General features: G+C 43.3%; 1 protein-coding gene across 1 annotated transcript in view; it reads left to right on the top strand.

Moving 5' to 3' along the window:
* The window catches only part of Vps35 (Vacuolar protein sorting 35), a 70,391-nt gene extending 54,807 nt beyond the window's left edge, over positions 1–15,584 (top strand). Inside the window, exons 16-17 of the mRNA XM_075675190.1 lie at positions 1,689–1,897; positions 14,681–15,584. Of these exons, the coding sequence (XP_075531305.1) occupies positions 1,689–1,868 (180 nt within the window). The 3' untranslated portion in view covers positions 1,869–1,897; positions 14,681–15,584. The remainder of the gene's footprint in view (positions 1–1,688; positions 1,898–14,680) is intronic.
* The last annotated feature ends 3,387 nt before the right edge of the window (positions 15,585–18,971 follow it).

Raw genomic sequence — 18,971 nt, 5'->3', positions numbered from 1 at the left:
TCCTTTGATATTTTGCTCAATACCTACTGTCTCGATAGTGATTATAATTTTATTTGTTGTTTCTGATATGCTTCAGGGTGTATTTATATCAGGAAGTGTTGCCTCTCATTTGCGCATAGCCCACAGCACGCCGTGATCTGCGTGTCATAAATATAGGACACTAAGGCTCGGTTGTTGTCAAGGGCCCTGCATGTGTTGAATGTAGAGTGAGGGTGCTGTTGCCTGTGACAGCTTCCCATTTCTTGTTTTATTATTCCAGAGACGGTAAGTCATACTGAGCTGCTGTACTCAGTGGTAAGGGGACCCCTATAGGGAAAAGTCTTTTTATCAAGGACCCAAATATATTTGCTACATCATAGCATGGGTGCGATGACGATGAAAAGAAACATATACAGTTTGCTTTTACAGGCTTGGGGAACAGTAATTAGTAGATGAAGAATTAGCCGTGTATGATGAAACTACATCTGACAAAGCTTTGACTTCTTAAAGCTAGGGGAGGGGATGGGCGAACACATTAGCTTGGACACAAAACAGCTTTCCCAGTGTCATGTTGCAAACTGAAGTTACAAATCAGCTGACTTGAATTGGACATACTTTGGCCAACTAAAGGGATATAATTGGTCACCAGCATTTCATTCAAGTACATTCTCACACTTGTGTGTTTTAACATGCACCAGCACTCGCCAGCCAGCATTTTCACACTTGCTTGTGGCCCTCATTTAACTGTTATAAGTATGGGCAACTCATATGGTAGTGCACACCTGTGGCATCAAGCTGTACTCCATTTCATACATAGCAGGCAGCACTACAAAGGCTAGGGGGACTTCTCTGGCTGGTGTCTTCCCTCTTGAATATATAGCAATTTAATCTAATGGCTAAAAGAATTCATAACTTTACTGGTAAAGTTGTGGTGATACAGAAACTTGTATATAGTAAAGTTGTAATACGAAGGCTGCAAAATGATCTGCACTTATATAAAAAAAATCAAAGGCCATTATGGGCTATTTGGAAAAAGATTAAGGCCACAGTATTTTTACACATACAGCCCCATTTTGGATAAATAGCCATGCAGCCTAATGGTCCAACTACACTACACTAAAAAAAAATAATAATAATAAATTTGCTTTGATGTGATTTGAAGCTTCACAAGGGTGAAGTAGTGGCAGCCATACAGGAAAGGATGGCCCACTCCACAAGAACATATGAGTATGACAGGACAGGTGTAAAAACAGCATGATTGGGCTTCCTCCCCTTTTTTTTCCTACGGCACTTTCACTGCTGGTTCTTTCGTTGATACTGGCTGTCTTGAAGGTATGGTGGGCCGATTTTCCTTCACATGCTTGATGAGTGCATCATTCTGCTCTCATTGAGTGCATGGCCTATGCTGTGCATATTTGGTATACAAATCATGGCAGTGTTTTTAATATTATGCCAATCACTTAGAATGTATAACAGTGGTGGCATATGAAATTATATATACACTTACTGTGATCATTAAGCTGGAGTGTTTTGTCTAACTTGCCTAATCTTGGTAATTTGAAACATTTCATGTTATGTTACTTACAAATTCAGGGAGGGTACCATCTTGATTACTGGTAAAATAAGTTGCCTGGATGGCACAGTACATGACCCTTTTTCAACTGAAGTGATGTTCCTTTTACTAACATATTTATCTGAATATTTTTCAGATCAAGACTGACACTGTTGGCCAACTTATAGGTAGAATAAGAGAAGAGCTTCCACAGCTTGAAGCAAATGAAGAGACAGACCAAATCAAGAAGCACTTTCAGAACACCCTAGATCATCTACGCACTCGTATGGAGTCTCAAGATGCCGAAGGACCATCTTATGCAGGCCTCTCATTATAAGTAAAAATTCAGCAAAGACTGATCTTCAGGTGAGCTATCTGTAATCAGGATTTTCTATTCTTTTGTGTTTTGGGGCACATGTAGCATAAAATCCAAATGTACTGCGCTCACCTTGATTACAAATGTAGTACAAACTTCAAACCTGCTGTGTTCACCTTGGTTCCAGATGTTTCCTCACATTATTAAGAAATCTTGGGCATCTGCTCCCTTTTCTAGTGACAGCAAGATCTGCAGAAACTAAAACACCACAAAGTCCAAACACCATTACACTTAAACGAAACAACAATTTGTTCACATATATTTCGGGCCATGGAGAGTATAATGGTATGAAGAAAACAATGTAATGATAATGGAGTAAAAATTAATTAGTATGGTGATTACTTAGTACATGTAATTGATTTGCTGAACTATTCATAACTCCCGCCAGCATATCAGAAACGCTAGTGTGGGCTCTACATTGGGCTTCCAGTGCTTAATCCCTGTCGATGACAAGCTAACTCGCCATGACAAAGGTTGCACTACCTTGTAATTTTGACACAAATAATTCACAATGTCTTTTGCTATTTTTTCAAACAGCAGTAAATAGAATTGCTATAGGCATTTCTGGTATCATATTTTTTTTAGGTGAATGGCAAAGTAAATGCAGGTAGAAAGAATCTGGACTTTTCATAAATAAAAAAAATTTTCTACGGTTAGGGTAGATACAGGTCTTGAAATGCTAAAAAATCTAAAAAATACTGATATCGTAAAAATGCATTTTACTATGTTTATACATTCAAGAATGTCCACAAAATGTGAAAGCCAAATTCAATCTCAAGGTATTGTATATACATGGTATTGTATATACAGGTATATACATGCCAGGGTGGACACGAAATGGCCGAGAATACGCCAAATAGTCGAAGTTTGCACACTTGTGACGTGCGAATGTAGTGACCGGCAGTCGCCATCTTGGGCTTCTTTTGAAACTGCTTTTCTTGTGCGTAGTTTGCCCATCTTCAAAATGGCATCAGTGTGTGGTCCTGTGCCTTTGTTTTTCTTTCTTACTTCTTTTTTTTTCTTCTTGGCTGCATGCTTCTTAGCGTTTGCTCGATGCATCGCATCTGTCTACTTTATCTCTTTTGTGCAGCCGCTTGCTTCGCGACCGCATAGAATGACCGGCCGCATTTCTTTTGCTCAGGGCCCCAACGGGGCCCCTACTGTGTGGAGATATTCATCTTAAAAAGACTACACATGAAGCGTTCAACAAGAAACAAAGGTGACCGTGGAATTCACGACACAAAACAGCAAGGCATGCCATACTTCCAAAATTGCCGTTTACCAGATCCGAGGACGGAGCCGCAACATAACCTAGCATGTTCAGAGTGGACTCCTCATTGATCCATACCTCACGTGCCAGCATGGACTGCATCATACTCCTGGAATTGCTGGTTGCTGGATTGAACACGGAACTGCAACCTAGCATGTCCAGCATGCACACCTCATCGACCCATGTTTCGAGTGCTGGCACACACCGTATCATACTCCTGGAATCGCCAGTTGCTGGACCGAGCATGTCCAGCGTGCATGCCTTGTCGACCTATGCCACGAGTGCTAGCGTGGACTGCAGCGATATTGTTTTCTTATCGCCTGAAGAAAGTAGCGAGCACACAGCAAGCACCAGCAACTTGAAAAAATGCTTGACCTAACAGTTGCCAATGAAAAGCAAGTTCAGTCTGGTGGGCATTGACATGAAGGAAGGGAATGACAGTGGAATGGAATTTGTGATTTGCGGATTTGAACGTCATCAGTTTTTCACGCTCATGCCCTGCCTCGAGTATGGCGAGAAATCTGTGATGCTATATGAGAACCAAGACAAAGAGTATGGGCCCTTTGTGAAGCTTGTGCTAACATTCTGTATGTGCAGCATGCGCAATTCATGGTTTTCTTTGTCGAGATTGAGTGGTGCGGCCTAGATAACTCCATTCAAGGTGAATGTCTGAGCAATGAAGGCAATCCAAGGTATGGGTAAGGGAGCAACAGCCCTTTTTGACATTTTTGCAACTATGAACATATTGCACTGCAGCTTGCACCATAACACCTATCAGGGTCACATGGGCATGATGGTGCAAGTGTGCAGCAGTACAGTTGAACCTGGCTATATCGAACATGCAAAAAAGCACCTATCAGTTCGACATAGGGCATAATTCGATATAAGCCTGCTAAAGAATTGGACGTCACAAAAGCACATACCATTTATAAAATCACTTTATTGATGAAACTAGCTTAGTTTGGCATGAAATAGTCCTGTGTTTTCTTCTGTTTGTGGAATTTCCTTGCCAGCGACGCACACACTTCACATTGTCTAAAGAGTCGGAGCAGCTGAGGCCGCAACCTTCCACATTCGCACAGAAGCACCGGACTAGTGCGAGTGCACCAAACGCCTCGGAGGATCTGGGCAAAGGACCATCGTTGCTTTCCTCATTGTGCCCACTTTCACTTGTGCTCGGTACGATGTCGGCAATGTAGTCTTCGTGTTCAGGCTCTCCCGTGGTCACGACACCATCATCTGCACTCACAAACTCGTCGACCGTTGACTCGTCAAGGGCTTCTGGAAATTCTAATAGCTCGCTCCAAACTTTGGCAACACCGGCAACGGCTTTGTCGCACTCATCAGAATTACAGTCATCATTACAGGCACACGGAAGCCGGCATGTCCACCTGTACACGGCCGTGCATACGTGTTGGGTGCCACGGGCACCGGGTCGCGAGTTTGTCCACTTTAGCCCTAATCTCCTCCTTATTCTTCCAGATCGTGCTGAGAGTGCTCCTCAGAATCTTGCACACTGCAGGGTCAGCCGACTTCTAACTGTGTTCGACCCGATTTATGATTTCAAGCTTCACGGCAAAAAGCAAATTCTGCCGCTTCATCACGGCAACACTGCGGGAGAAGGCCCACAAGGCAAAAACACAATGAACCAGAAAAGCAGCAAAACAACTCACACTTGCGCCATCTTGCACAATGAGGGCACAAGAGCCTCTGATTGGCTGTCTGAGCAAGCGCTGCGGGCGGGCCAGGATAATTTTTTGCAGGGGGGTGTCAATGGCTCGCCCGACGCAGTGCGGTCACAGTAGGGAGAGCGGTTGGATAAAGCCAGGCCGCTGTGAGGGAAAGCCAACTACTGGGGGCACTTTTGTACCGCTTGTCGTTCGACATATCGGGAGTCGCTGCTATTTTTGTTCGATGTAAGCGTAATTTTTGCTATATGTACTCATAGTAACTATAGTACCGTGTTCAGAAATTGTTCGATATAAAGAATAATTTGATGTAAACGGGTTCGATATAGTCGGGTTCGACTGTAGCACAGCAGATTGTGAGGCCGCAAATGTAGACCATATCAAGGAGCTATATAATGACTTTACCAACCCACCAGGGAATATAGATGTGATTTTTGATAGAGCCTGGCTCACACGCAGCCACAGTTTTCACGTCGCTGTTGGCAGCATCATCAAGATGTACTCCAGGCTTGTTGTGGACCACATTGTGCTGTCCAACTTTTGCTTAGGCTGCTCAAATGAACCAAAGCCCAGTCAGCTGGAGTACAGTACACAGCTTGGCATGAAAAACATGCTATGGAGTGCCAAAAGAACATTGACTATAAGGCTGGGCAAATGGGTTGCCAGCTATACTGTACATGTTTCAAAACCCCCTTGATCATTATAGGCTGCACTATACAACAATGCTATTTGATGGGTACAGCAGGACCTTCCATGCCTTGACAAATTCATCTCTGTACAGCTTCTTTAAAGTGAAAAAAATAAGGCTGTCAACTATGTTTACCAAGTACGTGGGAGCAGCCTTGCATGGGCTTGTTGACCAAAAGGAGGTTCAAGGTAAGCCGATTGGAGGAAAAGGATGTCTTGCCCAGGACAAAATAAAAGTAAATAACAAATTACCATGGCCATGCCCTTCAGAGCCACAGGAACGATGTGCCAGGCATGAACAGTGCAGTTGAGGCCACACTGCGGCACATGTCATCAACTGATAATGTTCCTAAGCATGGCCTTTGCACTGAAGGGCCATGGAAGCTTTGGAACCTGTCTTTAAGCAGCTGAGTGAAGCCCTCTTGGAGTGGTGCAGTGGTGGCATGACTCAAAATGCAAGTGAGAACCTGTATTCTGTCATCTTGGAAGTCCCGAAGAATAAACATGCCTCACTACACAGTTTCAGAGCGCAGTGGGTCGAAGGCGGTTCAACCAGGGCGTGAGATGGGCAACACTGCAATAGCCAAGAAGCCGGGCTACAGTGCAGGCACCTATTAAGTGTGCTGGAGCCTTGAAAAAGATTGCTGACAGCTTCACATGTCTAACAAGCACCATGCAGACAGATCTGCTGTTAAAAAAGCAATCTTGCCAATAGGCACAAGCCAGCAATAGACTCTGCCTACAGTCCCGGTCAGCTGTAGAGTCTAAAAGCGATCAGAGGCCAATGCCGTAGTGCTGCAAGAATTAAAGGGAGGGACACTAAAGGTTACTATTAAGTGAACGTGGACTGTTGAAATACCATCCCAGAAACCTCGAAACGCTTGTTTCGTGCCAAGGAGAGACTTATTTTAAGAGAAAATGCGTTCTGAAGCGTCCGCGTACCTCTAGCACTGTTCAAATCACCCGCCCTCCCATCGAGGAGTACTGACATCATGGTCTCATAGTGACGTTGCGCCATCGGTGAGTAGAACGGCGTCCGCAGACGGCGCTATGGCTTTTCAGCGCAAAACGCAAACGCGTGGCCAGAAACAGAGCCAAGACAGAGCCGACAGCAGAGCGAAAGCGGGAGTATGGTGGCTAGCGGAAGGAGAAACGCGCGACCATAAGCTGGTACTTTATTCTACGACGCGAACTTCGACGCTCGTCGCAATGGACCCTGACAATGACAAATTGGCTCGCGATGCTGGGCTCAACTTCAGCGATTTGAGCACTGACGAGCAGGACGTGCTGCTGAGGGCTCGCGCTGCCGGCGTCGTTGCGTACTACAACGGCGGCCTCGACACCGGCTCTCCGGAGCGGGAAAGCAACGAGGGCTTCCCACCACGACATCACAAGGACGTGGCATTCTCACTGCTTGTTCGAAATGAAAGTTTCGCGAGCCAGTAGAACCCTCACAGCACGACGCGATAACGAAACTACTGAAACTCCAAAGCGTGCGCGGCGCAGAGTCGAGCGCGCAGAGTCGAGTGAAAATGAAACCTTTCGACCACCCATACTACAGAAGGGTAACGTCAAAATGTAATTTTTTCTTAGAATCGAATAGACGTAGACAAGTAGCATTTTCTTCCGTCTTATAATCAAATGAAATGATATTTTTAATACGAGTAGTTGAGTATTAGTAACACAAATTATGAGGAGTGCTTTCGTCATCGGGCTAGTACCGGAATGTCGCTGGGGGTCTCAAATCGTGTCATGCATTTACCTCAATTTCTCGGTTACTAAAGCTCTGTTCGCAATTATATTGACGCCTTAGATGTTCTAGAACATTTCTCTACCACTTTAACTTGACTTTCTGGTAATCTTTAGTGTCCCTTAAAAAAAAAATATATTTTTTTGCTTCATGACTATGGACTTGGTGCAACTTTACTTGTAGAGGGGCAGACCACATGGGGATATGATTTGTGCGACTGCTGTTCATCTACAAACTGAAAAAGAAATGTTGGTGAAGTGGCTGGTGGTAGCTTTCTCACACTGTTTTATAGTACTATTCATGACGCTACAACAAATATTTTATTATTGTTATTGTGTTGTGGCGGCATAGCATATGTGGCATGAACTTGTTGATGAACACAGCTACATGGTGATGCTATTTATATTGCTATAGTACAACGCCAAGTAAATTGACAGAAAAATGGAAAACAAACACATTTTTCTCTGTTTTACATTTTTCGACATCGCACCTTGCCTTATGGAACATTTTCATGTATTGCTAACAAAATTTGTTGCTGGTCTAGTTGGTTCATGCTTAACTCAATACTGGTAAGCGCAATTCTAAGAGGGGACAGAAGATAGACACAGAAGCACAGGACAAGTGCTTTCCACTATTCGAATTCTAGGCTGGAGTGGCAATGCTTTGGCCAGAGAAATCATGGAGGCATATCATATTAGAAAGGAAGGAAGTGCCTGTATTAGCGATACGTCGGTTGTTTTGCGTAGCAAAGAAAAGCAGTTTTTAGAAATGATGCTGTAAGCTATACGCTTCTTGATATGATGCATTGGTTGGCTTGATGGACAGTGCACTTTCATGACCCTGGTCTACTGTGTACTTAGTAGGCGAAGTCTTCAGAGTAAAATTTAGTTTCGAGTAGCGCTTGTCCTGTGCTTCTGTTTCTACCTTCTGTCCCGTCTTAGAATTGTGCTTACCATTATTCAGTTGTTAATCATATATTGCTTTTGAGTACTGGCAGAAAGTTTGATACATTTGTGTTCATATTGAATAGATCGAACAGGTGATGCTACTTATTTTGTTCTAATCTTGTTTGCCAATTTGTAATTGCCTGTAATCATAAATAACATGTAAAACCTTTGCACTCAAGTTCGCACTTGTTTACTTTGCATTTCAATTGCATTGAGCAATTGAAATGCAAAATAGCATCACCAGCTAGAGCAACTCTGACAGTCGGGCTATGTACTTTGTTTTTGTGTTTGACAAAGCGAAGTTACTAAGGCCCTGCAAGAAACAGACTGAAATTAGATATTAAAAATTTCATATCTCTTGTTCATATGCACCTATCCAAAATCCAATTGCAGATTTAGAATTACCAGGAAAAAACTGAATGAGAATGTCAAATTGGGGGGGAATTCAGTTCACACCCAAAGTAGAAAAATTGAGGTCCTCGTCTCCACTTACATCAGGGTGTTTAGGCATCAAATTCAGCGTATCAACAATGATACGTTAAACTTGGTGGGGTGAAAAGGGCAGGCTGTCCTGCTCATTGCTTAGTCAACAGTTAGTGCAGAATTATGAGCTTCATGTTCTGTTATGTACTGGTATTATTTTACAAGCTACAACCTGTTAAAGCTGGATTTTGCTTTCTTTTGTTTCTTGCTGTTGCTATTTTTGGATATGATTAATCTTCGGATGTGAAAATACAGTAAAAGGTACACCAGGTGACATTTCAGAGTGCATTTACACCGTATTTAGTTTTAATATTTTTTTCTTTACTGGCACTTCTGTGGAACTGTCCAAAAAACACCATTCCACAAAAATATTTCGGAAAGTTGAAGTGGCAGTGTAGGCAGTATAGGTATTAGAACCAGTTCAGCTGACTTCCCTCATATATTCCAGCACCTTCATCCTACCATGTATGGCCCTTGTAAGCCTTTGGGAAGAATATCTTGTGTCATGAGGGTGCTCTGTTGCATTTGCCTTGGCGCTGTGTGACAGAAATGTTCTCTCCTAGTTGCTACTGTTTTGCATTCTCTGCGTCTGCTGGCATTGCAAGCTCATGAAAAATTTTTGTGACTGCAGTAGCGAACTCGTGTTGCTGATTTCGCAGTGCCTGTACTGATGCCACTTACTGTTGACGAAATTGGCGAGGTAGCTGGACAGTGTACCCAAAGACTTTTTTAGGCTCCACATAATATCTAGAGTGTTGTGTGGATCACTTCACCTAGTGCTACAGTATCTATTGAATCAAAAAGGTCTGCACAACCCACTGCAGTTACTCGGTGGCTATCGCAGTCTGCTGCTGAGTATGAAGTCATGGGTTCAGTTCCCTGTGTGGTAGCCACATTCGAAGGGGGCAGAATGCAAAATTGCTCCTGTACCGACCTTTGGGTGCACATAAAGGAGCTTGAAGTTTTCAATAATAACCTGGAGCCCTCCACAGTGGCATCTCTTAGTCCGTAATGCCTCGGAATGTTATACTCTATCGATCAACCATGATCTGCACTTTTCAACTACTGACTAGCAGCCACTACTGTTGTGCATGCTTTGGTAGGCATTGTACTGCTACAATAAAACCTTGTTAATTTGATCCTCGTTAATTCGAAAAATCTGATAATTTGGACTCGTCATCTGGTCCCGGTAGGCATGTGCATTATTTAATGCAATGAAACTCATTAATTCGGACGTATTTGGGCGCACATCGGTTAATTCGGACAACTCTCGGAGCTTAAAAGGCACGGAACAATGCAAATTTCCAACGCAAACGAGCAAAAATGGTGTTCATCATCATCATCATCATCATCAGCCTGGTTACGCCCACTGCAGGGCAAAGGCCTCTCCCATACTTCTCCAACAACCCCGGTCATGTACTAATTGTGGCCATGCCGTCCCTGCAAACTTCTTAACCTCATCCGCCCACCTAACTTTCTGCCGCCCCCTGCTACGCTTCCCTTCCCTTGGGATCCAGTCCGTAACCCTTAATGACCATCGGTTATCTTCCCTCCTCATTACATGTCCTGCCCATGCCCATTTCTTTTTCTTGATTTCAACTAAGATGTCATTAACTCGCGTTTGTTCCCTCACCCAATCTGCTCTTTTCTTATCCCTTAACGTTACACCTATCATTCTTCTTTCCATAGCTCGTTGTGTCGTCCTCAATTTGAGTAGAACCCTTTTAGTAAGCCTCCAGGTTTCTGCCCCGTAGGTGAGTACTGGTAAGACACAGCTATTATATACTTTTCTCTTGAGGGATAATGGCAACCTGCTGTTGATGATTTGGGAATGCCTGCCAAACGCACCCCAGCCCATTCTTATTCTTCTGATTATTTCCGTCTCATGATCCGGATCCGCCGTCACTACCTGCCCTAAGTAGATGTATTCCCTTACGACTTCCAGTGCCTCGCTGCCTATTGTAAATTGCTGTTCTCTCCCGAGACTGTTAAGCATTACTTTAGTTTTCTGCAGATTAATTTTTAGACCCACTCTTCCGCTTTGCCTCTCCAGGTCAGTGAGCATGCATTGCAATTGGTCCCCTGAGCTACTAAGCAAGGCAATATCATCAGCGAATCGCAAGTTGCTAAGGTATTCTCCATCAACTTTTATCCCCAATTCTTCCCAATTCAGGTCTCTGAATACCTCCTGTAAACACGCTGTGAATAGCATTGGAGATATCGTATCTCCCTGCCTGACGCCTTTCTTTATTGGGATTTTGTTGCTTGCTTAATAGAGGACTACGGTGGCTGTGGAGCCGCTATAGATATCTTCCAGTATTTTTACATATGGCTCATCTACACCCTGATTCCGTAATGCCTCCATGACTGCTGAGGTTTCGACTGAATCAAACGCTTTCTCGTAATCAATGAAAGCTATATATAAGGGTTGGTTATATTCTGCACATTTCTCTATCACTTGATTGATAGTGTGAATATGGTCTATTGTTGAGTAGCCTTTACGGAATCCTGCCTGGTCCTTTGGTTGACAGAAGTCTAAGGTGTTCCTGATTCTATTTGCAATTACCTTAGTAAATACTTTGTAGGCAACGGACAGTAAGCTGATCGGTCTATAATTTTTCAAGTCTTTGGCATCCCCTTTCTTATGGATTAGGATTATGTTAGCGTTCTTCCAAGATTCCGGTACGCTCGAGGTCATGAGGCATTGCGTATACAGGGTGGCCAGTTTCTCTAGAACAATCTGTCCACCATCCTTCAACAAATCTGCTGTTACCTGATCCTCCCCAGCTGCCTTCCCCCTTTGAATATCTCCTAAGGCTTTCTTTACTTCTTCCGGCGTTACCTTCGGGATTTCGAATTCCTCTAGACTATTTTCTCTTCCATTATCGTCGTGGATGCCACTGGTACTGTATAAATCTCTATAGAACTCCTCAGCCACTTGAACTATCTCATCCATATTAGTAATGATATTGCCGGCTTTGTCTCTTAGCGCATACATCTCATTCTTGCCTAGTTTCTTCTTCACTGTTTTTAGGCTTCCTCCGTTCCTGAGAGCATGTTCAATTCTATCCATATTATACTTCCTTATGTCAGCTGTCTTACGCTTGTTTATTAACTATGAAAGTTCTGAAAGTTCTATTCTAGCTGTAGGGTTAGATGCTTTCATACATTGGCGTTTCTTGATCAGATCTTTCGTCTCCTGCGATAGTTTGCTGGTATCCTGCCTAACGGAGTTACCACCGACTTCCATTGCACACTCCTTAATGATGCCCACAAGATTGTCGTTTATTGCTTCAACACTAAGGTCCTCTTCCTGAGTTAAAGCTGAATACCTGTTCTGTAGCTTGATCTGGAATTCCTCTATTTTCCCTCTTACCGCTAACTCATTGATCGGCTTCTTATGTACCAGTTTCTTCCGTTCCCTCCTCAGGTCTAGGCTAATTCGAGTTCTTACCATCCTGTGGTCACTGCAGCGCACCTTGCCGAGCACGTCCACATCTTGTATGATGCCAGGGTTAGCGCAGAGTATGAAGTCTATTTCATTTCTAGTCTCGCCGTTCGGGCTCCTCCACGTCCACTTTCGGCTATCCCGCTTGCGGAAGAAGGTATTCATTATCCTCATATTATTCTGTTCCGCAAACTCTACTAATAACTCTCCCCTGCGTTAGCGTCCACCAAAACGAAGTGGCCGAGTTTGCATTGCCGTAGTCATCAGTGGAAATTGTATGTGAATGACAGCAACGCCAGAACGCTGCATGCCTATTTGTGGCTTTAAAGTCTTTCTTTTTGCATTTACCGCCGCGCTTAGCACTGCATTGGCCACGTGCCTTCACCGCTGTGTAGTTGCCATACATGATCGCATCGATAGCGGCCCCAGTTTCGTCCGCGGCGGTTGTGGCAAACATTAGTTTCGTTTTGACTCGGTGCGCACTGCCGATGGTCCGCGCGTCGGCTGCACACATTCAGAACCACAAGGTCACCATGCATGATCGCGTCGACAGCGGCCGCGGTTTCGTTCGCAACGGCTGCGGCAAACAGTAGTTCTGTTTTTACTCAGTGCGAAGCTGTCGAGGATGAGCACTGTCTACATCGCGATGGGTGATGACCCGGCAACACTGGTGAAAAAATAATCGGGATTGTGCACGGTAGTGAAAAGCGTCTCGGATAAAGACGTGTGCCCTGGCAGCACTGTGAAGGAAGTCGTGAGGCCTTCACTGCTGCGAGCGCTTATCAGTCATCAGATGAAAATTGCAGCTTTGCACTGCTTCTGTGCAAAATAGAAACAGGATTTGCTATTTTATTCAGTAAATAAAAGCATGTTGACATAGTATGCATTTGCTTATTGTTTTCTTGATACCGCCTATAATTCAACATTCGGTTAATTCGGTCATTTTTTTCCATCCCATGAAATCTGAATTAATGAAGTTTTATTGTAGCTGTTTGAAGGTCACTGATAACCTGCCACAGTGATGCTGCAGTTGTGGGGTTCTCGTGCTGAGCATGAGGTCGCAGGTATGGTTTAAATTTGGCAGCCACATGTTGATGGGGGCGAAATGCAAAAACGCTCATGCATACGTAGATTTAGGTGCAAATTAAAGAACCCCAGGTGGCTAAAAATTAAAGGGCAACTGCAACGAAATTTCACTTTGGCTAAGTTGGTTATAGGTGATTAGTATAACACCACTAAAGCAATCTTGGCAAAGTCGCTGGGCAGAGCATTGTATGATTTTCCTATTAGCAGCCTCTGAACAGCATCTAAGCAGATGGCGCATTTACCTGGTGGTTAGCAGCCATGATGCAAGTCCCAGTATGTACCACTCGAGATCTTTCAGCTTGCCGTAGGCTGTTGCGGGCACCGGCTAATTTCAGAAGTCATGCTGAGGAGCCGTGCGTTTCAATATCAAAATTCGCTATTTTTGCAAACTTTTCATGATGCTTCCACTTTTATTTCAAATGTGAAATTTTGCACGGAGGCTCCTCCATACTTGCACTATCATAAGAAGAAGATTTAGCTTGGGGAATCCTATCTAAGTGCATGAAAAAGGAGAAATCGTTTTTATCTGCAACCACTGCACTAAATTTGATGAGGTTCATTGCATTTAAAAGAAAAAGTTAGAATCTAGTGACTGTTGGTAGCAAATTTTTGATTTAGGCCGTAAATTTCTAAAAATTGATGAAAATCTCATATTTTCACAAAATCAAACTATGAAGTTTACAACTCTAACTCAGTAATGAAAAACGATATTACAATTCTGTAAATTATATCTAATAGTACATTTAAAGCGGACAAAATTGATGTATTATACATGGCTCTCGAATAGGCCACTAATATGTGAGTGGAACTTTTGCAAAACCCTTGCAAATAGTGTAACAAATTCATGTAAGATGTAAATTGATGAATCAAATTTGTCCGTTTTGGATGCTGCAACAGATGCAGTTTACAGAAATGCAATATCTGTTTTTAGTGCAGAGTTATAGATTTGTGAAATTCATGCTTCCATTTTTTTTTAAGCTTACCAATTTTTGAAAGTGCCTTTGAGAAATTCGGACCCTAAATGAAAATTTCGCTTCCAACAGTCACTAGAATTTAACATTCTCTGAAATGAAACAAATTTAATCAAAATCGGCCCAGTGGTTATTATAGAAAAGCGTTTCTGCGTTTTACATGTATTTGAATAGGTGGCATTGAAGTTAGGCCCGAGCTAAGTTTCCTCTTAAACTTGCTTTTTTAGGCATTTCTAAATTTTGTTGCAGTTGGCCTTTAAAGCCTTTAATCTAGAGCCTTCCACTATGGCAGCTCTCACAGACCCAGTGCTGCTTTGGGACATTAAACTTGATGAATCAATGTAATTAAGATCACGAATACATGGCCATTTTTTTTCCTGGTGTGCAGAAATTTATAAAAAGCAGCAAATATTTAAGTAATTAAAGTATTTTGCCTTTTGCAGCACATTCCCTCTGATGTATCTTCGCAGCAATCTTCAAGAGGAGGTGCTGAGTACCCTATCTCGAAGGCGTGTTCAGTCTTTTTCTTTTTTTTTTAATTTTCTTTAGCCAGAGCTTTGTTCACAGAGAATTTGTCCTCACTTTACGGAAACATAAAGAATTGCAGGAAATGTTTTATTATGTCCTTCCAAGTAAGCATGAAAATGCGTGCACAATTAGTACTATAAATCATTTCATTATGAGAGTATACTATTTTTCACGGCAAAGTCTGTTTTTTGGAGAGGTGAGATGGTGTGGTTTCTTCCCCCGTTTCTACCATGTATTATACTTGTCTGTACAGTCGGATATTTGTGTTGTAATGAATACCAAATAAAGTGTGGTCTACTAGTATTGAAATGCCCAGCAATTCTGGTATGAGGCAGTATGGAAGGTATCGGTTTTTTGCCTGAGAATCTTCTACAGTTTTATGGGTAGCCTTATTAGAATTTATTTGTTGATGCCATTATGCAAGCGGTACAGCTTTATTTGTGCAGTAAAATTTTTTTTAGCTGTTGAGAGAATCACATGCAGTGCGCCTTTGACTACTTTAACCTGTTGGCAGGTGTTTTTGTAGTTTTCACATTTGTTAAGAATAGTATACTCTGTGCATCACTTTGTACAGTTGTAATAGGTGATGCAAGTAGAGCATTTTTACAGAGTAAGGAACAGTGAGGAGTCAGATTTGTGCAAGTGTTTTAGCGTAGTGCAGCATTTCTAGAGGACATTTTGTTCAAGTTGCATTGTGCATAAAAGTAGGATGGCTATATGGCAGGTGACATTCTTGTGTGATCATGTTAATATTCATGCACTCTCACCAGAGATGTTACTTTTTGAATAAAACTGTTCTGCTTGAAAGTAAAATTTGTATATTGTTTGCTGTATAGCTTTGTTGATCCACTGTGGTCCACAGCACAGCGCTGTCATGTAGTGACATGCTTTCACTTTGTGTACTTGCTAGTCGGCAGTGTCATGGTTTGCCAAAGGTTTTGGTGACCATATTTGCACCAGAAAGTAAATCTTTTATAAGGCTTCACTTACTTTTTATTGGGGTTGTAGTGGCGCTGCCTGCTGCAGCAGCATGTTCGGTTGCAGACGACGACGCGGATGATGACAGGAGTTAGTTGAAAAGTTCAGTGGGGATCTCCTGCTTCACTTGCAGGAAACGCCCTACTTGGAAGGTAATGACATTCATATAGAGGATAGTCTCGCACTGAGTAAACCAGCCAACTGGGAAGTTATGGTAGAAGGCTGGTAGAGGCAGTGGTGCAAGGGAAAGGAGCGGGGTCTGGCGCATTGTGTTGTGGTGAGAAGCCATGGTTGTAACCAAGGCAGCAAATAAGCTGTAGACTAACTGAATTGCTTGCAGGTTGTTGTGGTCCACGCAGTCTGTGCTCACCAAACTGTGGGGATCGGCAGTGAGGTGATTGCAGCCACATTTATTCAAAAGGTGCCTGTGAGGCAAGAGCAGCTGACAGACATGTCAGGTCTGACTTGAAGCCGGGAATATCCAAAGCCCACGTTCCTGTTATCATCCTTGTCTTCTACATTGGGTGGACACGCTGCTGCAGGAGTCAATGCCAATACAGGGGCTTTAATTTGCCTTGAGTAGCATGGTGCAGAGACTGGATCTCTTTCATGGCATAGTGTTGCGTTTGGTTGCATGAATCTCTAGAACGGCAAGTTGGGCAAGTTTATAGCATAGTAACCCCCTTATTACAAGATGTACATGAAGCTGCCTGTGACAAACTTGTAAGTTGCAGCTTATAAAAAGAATGTGGTGTGGTCATGCACATTTAGTCTGGCTTACTCCGCTGAAAGGTTATTTAGCCGACATCATAATACACTAGAACTTTGTAGTGCATATAAGATTCATACATGTTCTGTAACAAGCTGTTCACTTTCTTTAACTGATTGTGAACCCATGCAGCCACAATTTAGGCTATCAATATGAATATAAGTTCTTGCTCATTCAGCAAATGTAGTAATGGAAAAGTTTAAAACTGAATAATTCATATAAGCATGAGAGTGAATTGACCTTCCTGACCTTCAATGTTGAATGTGCACTTGACTTTGAACAATGAATGTTGACATTACACTTAATTTACTTGCTGTGTTGCATGTTTCCTTTTACAATACATGTACCAAATCAACTTTTGTACCAGAATGCTACATTGTTGCTCCTAATTTTGCAACACTTCCAGTGCTAGTATGCATTTGCTTATGGATTTTTTGGACATGGAGGGTGTGGTGAAAAAATAACCAGGCTAAAAAAACAGCAATTTGAGGGAAAGCTTGTCTCCCAGCAGCACAGCACCCGTTAATGTGCAATATTAAGTACAATATTATAGTTGAAAATTAGTGGTGGGTATGCATTTAATTTTAGCCCAGTGTGCAAGCGGTGTCGTCTCATACATGCTGCACATAAGCAACATGCAAGTGTGCCTACCATTGTGACTTGGTTAATAGTGTGCTCTTTCTGAGCATGAGGTTGAGAGATTGAAACCTGGATGTGATGGCTGCATACTTTGATGGAGACAATGCAAAAACACCTGTGCACAGATATTTAGGTGCGTATGAAACAGCTCCTGGCGGTCGAAATTAACTTGGAGCCCTCTGCTGTAGTGTCCTGCATGGGATTCAAGCGGTTTCTGTGCCATGAGTGTGCTTTGTAGGCTGTTTGCACCAAGAACTTTGTGGTAATGTTGAAGCATTTTCTAACCCAAATTACATGCTCAAAAGCTCCCACAAGTTGAGTGAACACCAAATAGATAAGAGGATACCCATGCTCTGACTCTGATATCCTCTTGCAAGGCTGACACTCCCATTGAAAACCGCTCTTAGAAATGATCATACTAGGCATTGCCCACATCCCTAACTGAAATGCATGAGTTGTTGGCCTTTCTGTCTAATGCCATGGCTTGAAGTGCATAGTCCTATTGTATAGGAGGTGTTGGTAGGGTACCCATGTACAATCGCTCACTCCCTCAACTATCTTTGACTGGTGGTAGAATGTGCTAGTGATAGGCATACTCGCAGTGCCCAAGTATGGCTGAGCTGTTTCATTAGTTTTGTGTTCGCTCAATTTATGCTTAGTGGTGATATTACACTTGTGAAGTCAAGAAATAGGCCTCACCACTGTACACCTCGCTCATTTATATTGCAAAAGCAATTGTATGGACACTCCAGGCGCATTTCTGCTGTCGCCGTGATGTTCCGTATAAAGTTCAAGGGCAATAACACCGTCGCCACGCGCCTTATGCTGTATGTGCTAGTGAAAGCGTGCGAGAGTGAGCCGACCATGGCGGTTCAATCTCGCGCACGCACAAGGGAGGAAAGTGGGGTGGAAGTGCGCAGTCTTCCGTCGCGCGCAAAACACTGGGAAGAGGGGGGGGGGGTGCATTCTGCTCTGGCGGCTGCTGCGTATGGCACAGCTGTGCAGACCCTATCTGAAAGCAATCTTCGGTCACATACAAGGCGCCGGTAGGGGGGGGTGTCTACTTTTGCAGCTGCTGTGTATAGCGCGGTCGCTATCTTATAAGCAAACTGTGATGAGTACAGAGTCTAGGTGCGCGGAGGGCTCAAAGCTTTGTGTTTCGACGCTTAGTTCACGTTGAAGCGGGAGGCAGCATGGAGGTCAATTCGCACCCTCCTGCTGTTGCACTTCCTCACCTCAGGGTTTTGACAGCTAGTTTCCGCAGTCATCGAGTGAGATGTGGTCATGTTTGCTTGTGCGCACGTGACCCCATGCTTGTTAATTTAGTTAGCGAATGTTTACAAGTTTATACGGCCGATAAAACTACTATTCTTACTTTGTATAGCTGTTTACTAATTTGCTGTTGCAATCGATGGTTTGCCTTACGGGCGAAACTGCGACTTTCATTTTTTTATTATCTGAAGGACATTAGGGAAGAGGCAGGAAACCAAAAAGGTATATAGTTTTTTTACCAACCAGGGCCGGAATAATGTATCGATTCTATTCCAGTGCTTTTCTTATCGTGCTTCGTCAGTAGCCTGAGCGGTGCTCCATCCACATTATCAGAGGGATTGATTGGCCGATTGTGAATGGTGGATGATAAAAACGGTACAGAATCAAGCGAGAGGAATATGTACAGGCGTGGCCACTGCTAGTGGGAGCACGGGAGCCCGTGGCAGTATAAATAGCAGCGCTACGCGGAGTGCCACCGCCTCGCGAAATCTTGTGGCGTAAGTCATAGCCTCCGAGATCACTCCCGCCTCAGAGGCCATGCGCAGGTG

Source organism: Dermacentor variabilis, chromosome 1 (assembly GCF_050947875.1).
Source record: "Dermacentor variabilis isolate Ectoservices chromosome 1, ASM5094787v1, whole genome shotgun sequence".
Taxonomy (NCBI): domain Eukaryota; kingdom Metazoa; phylum Arthropoda; class Arachnida; order Ixodida; family Ixodidae; genus Dermacentor; species Dermacentor variabilis.
This window is presented reverse-complemented; position numbering and strand designations above follow the sequence as displayed.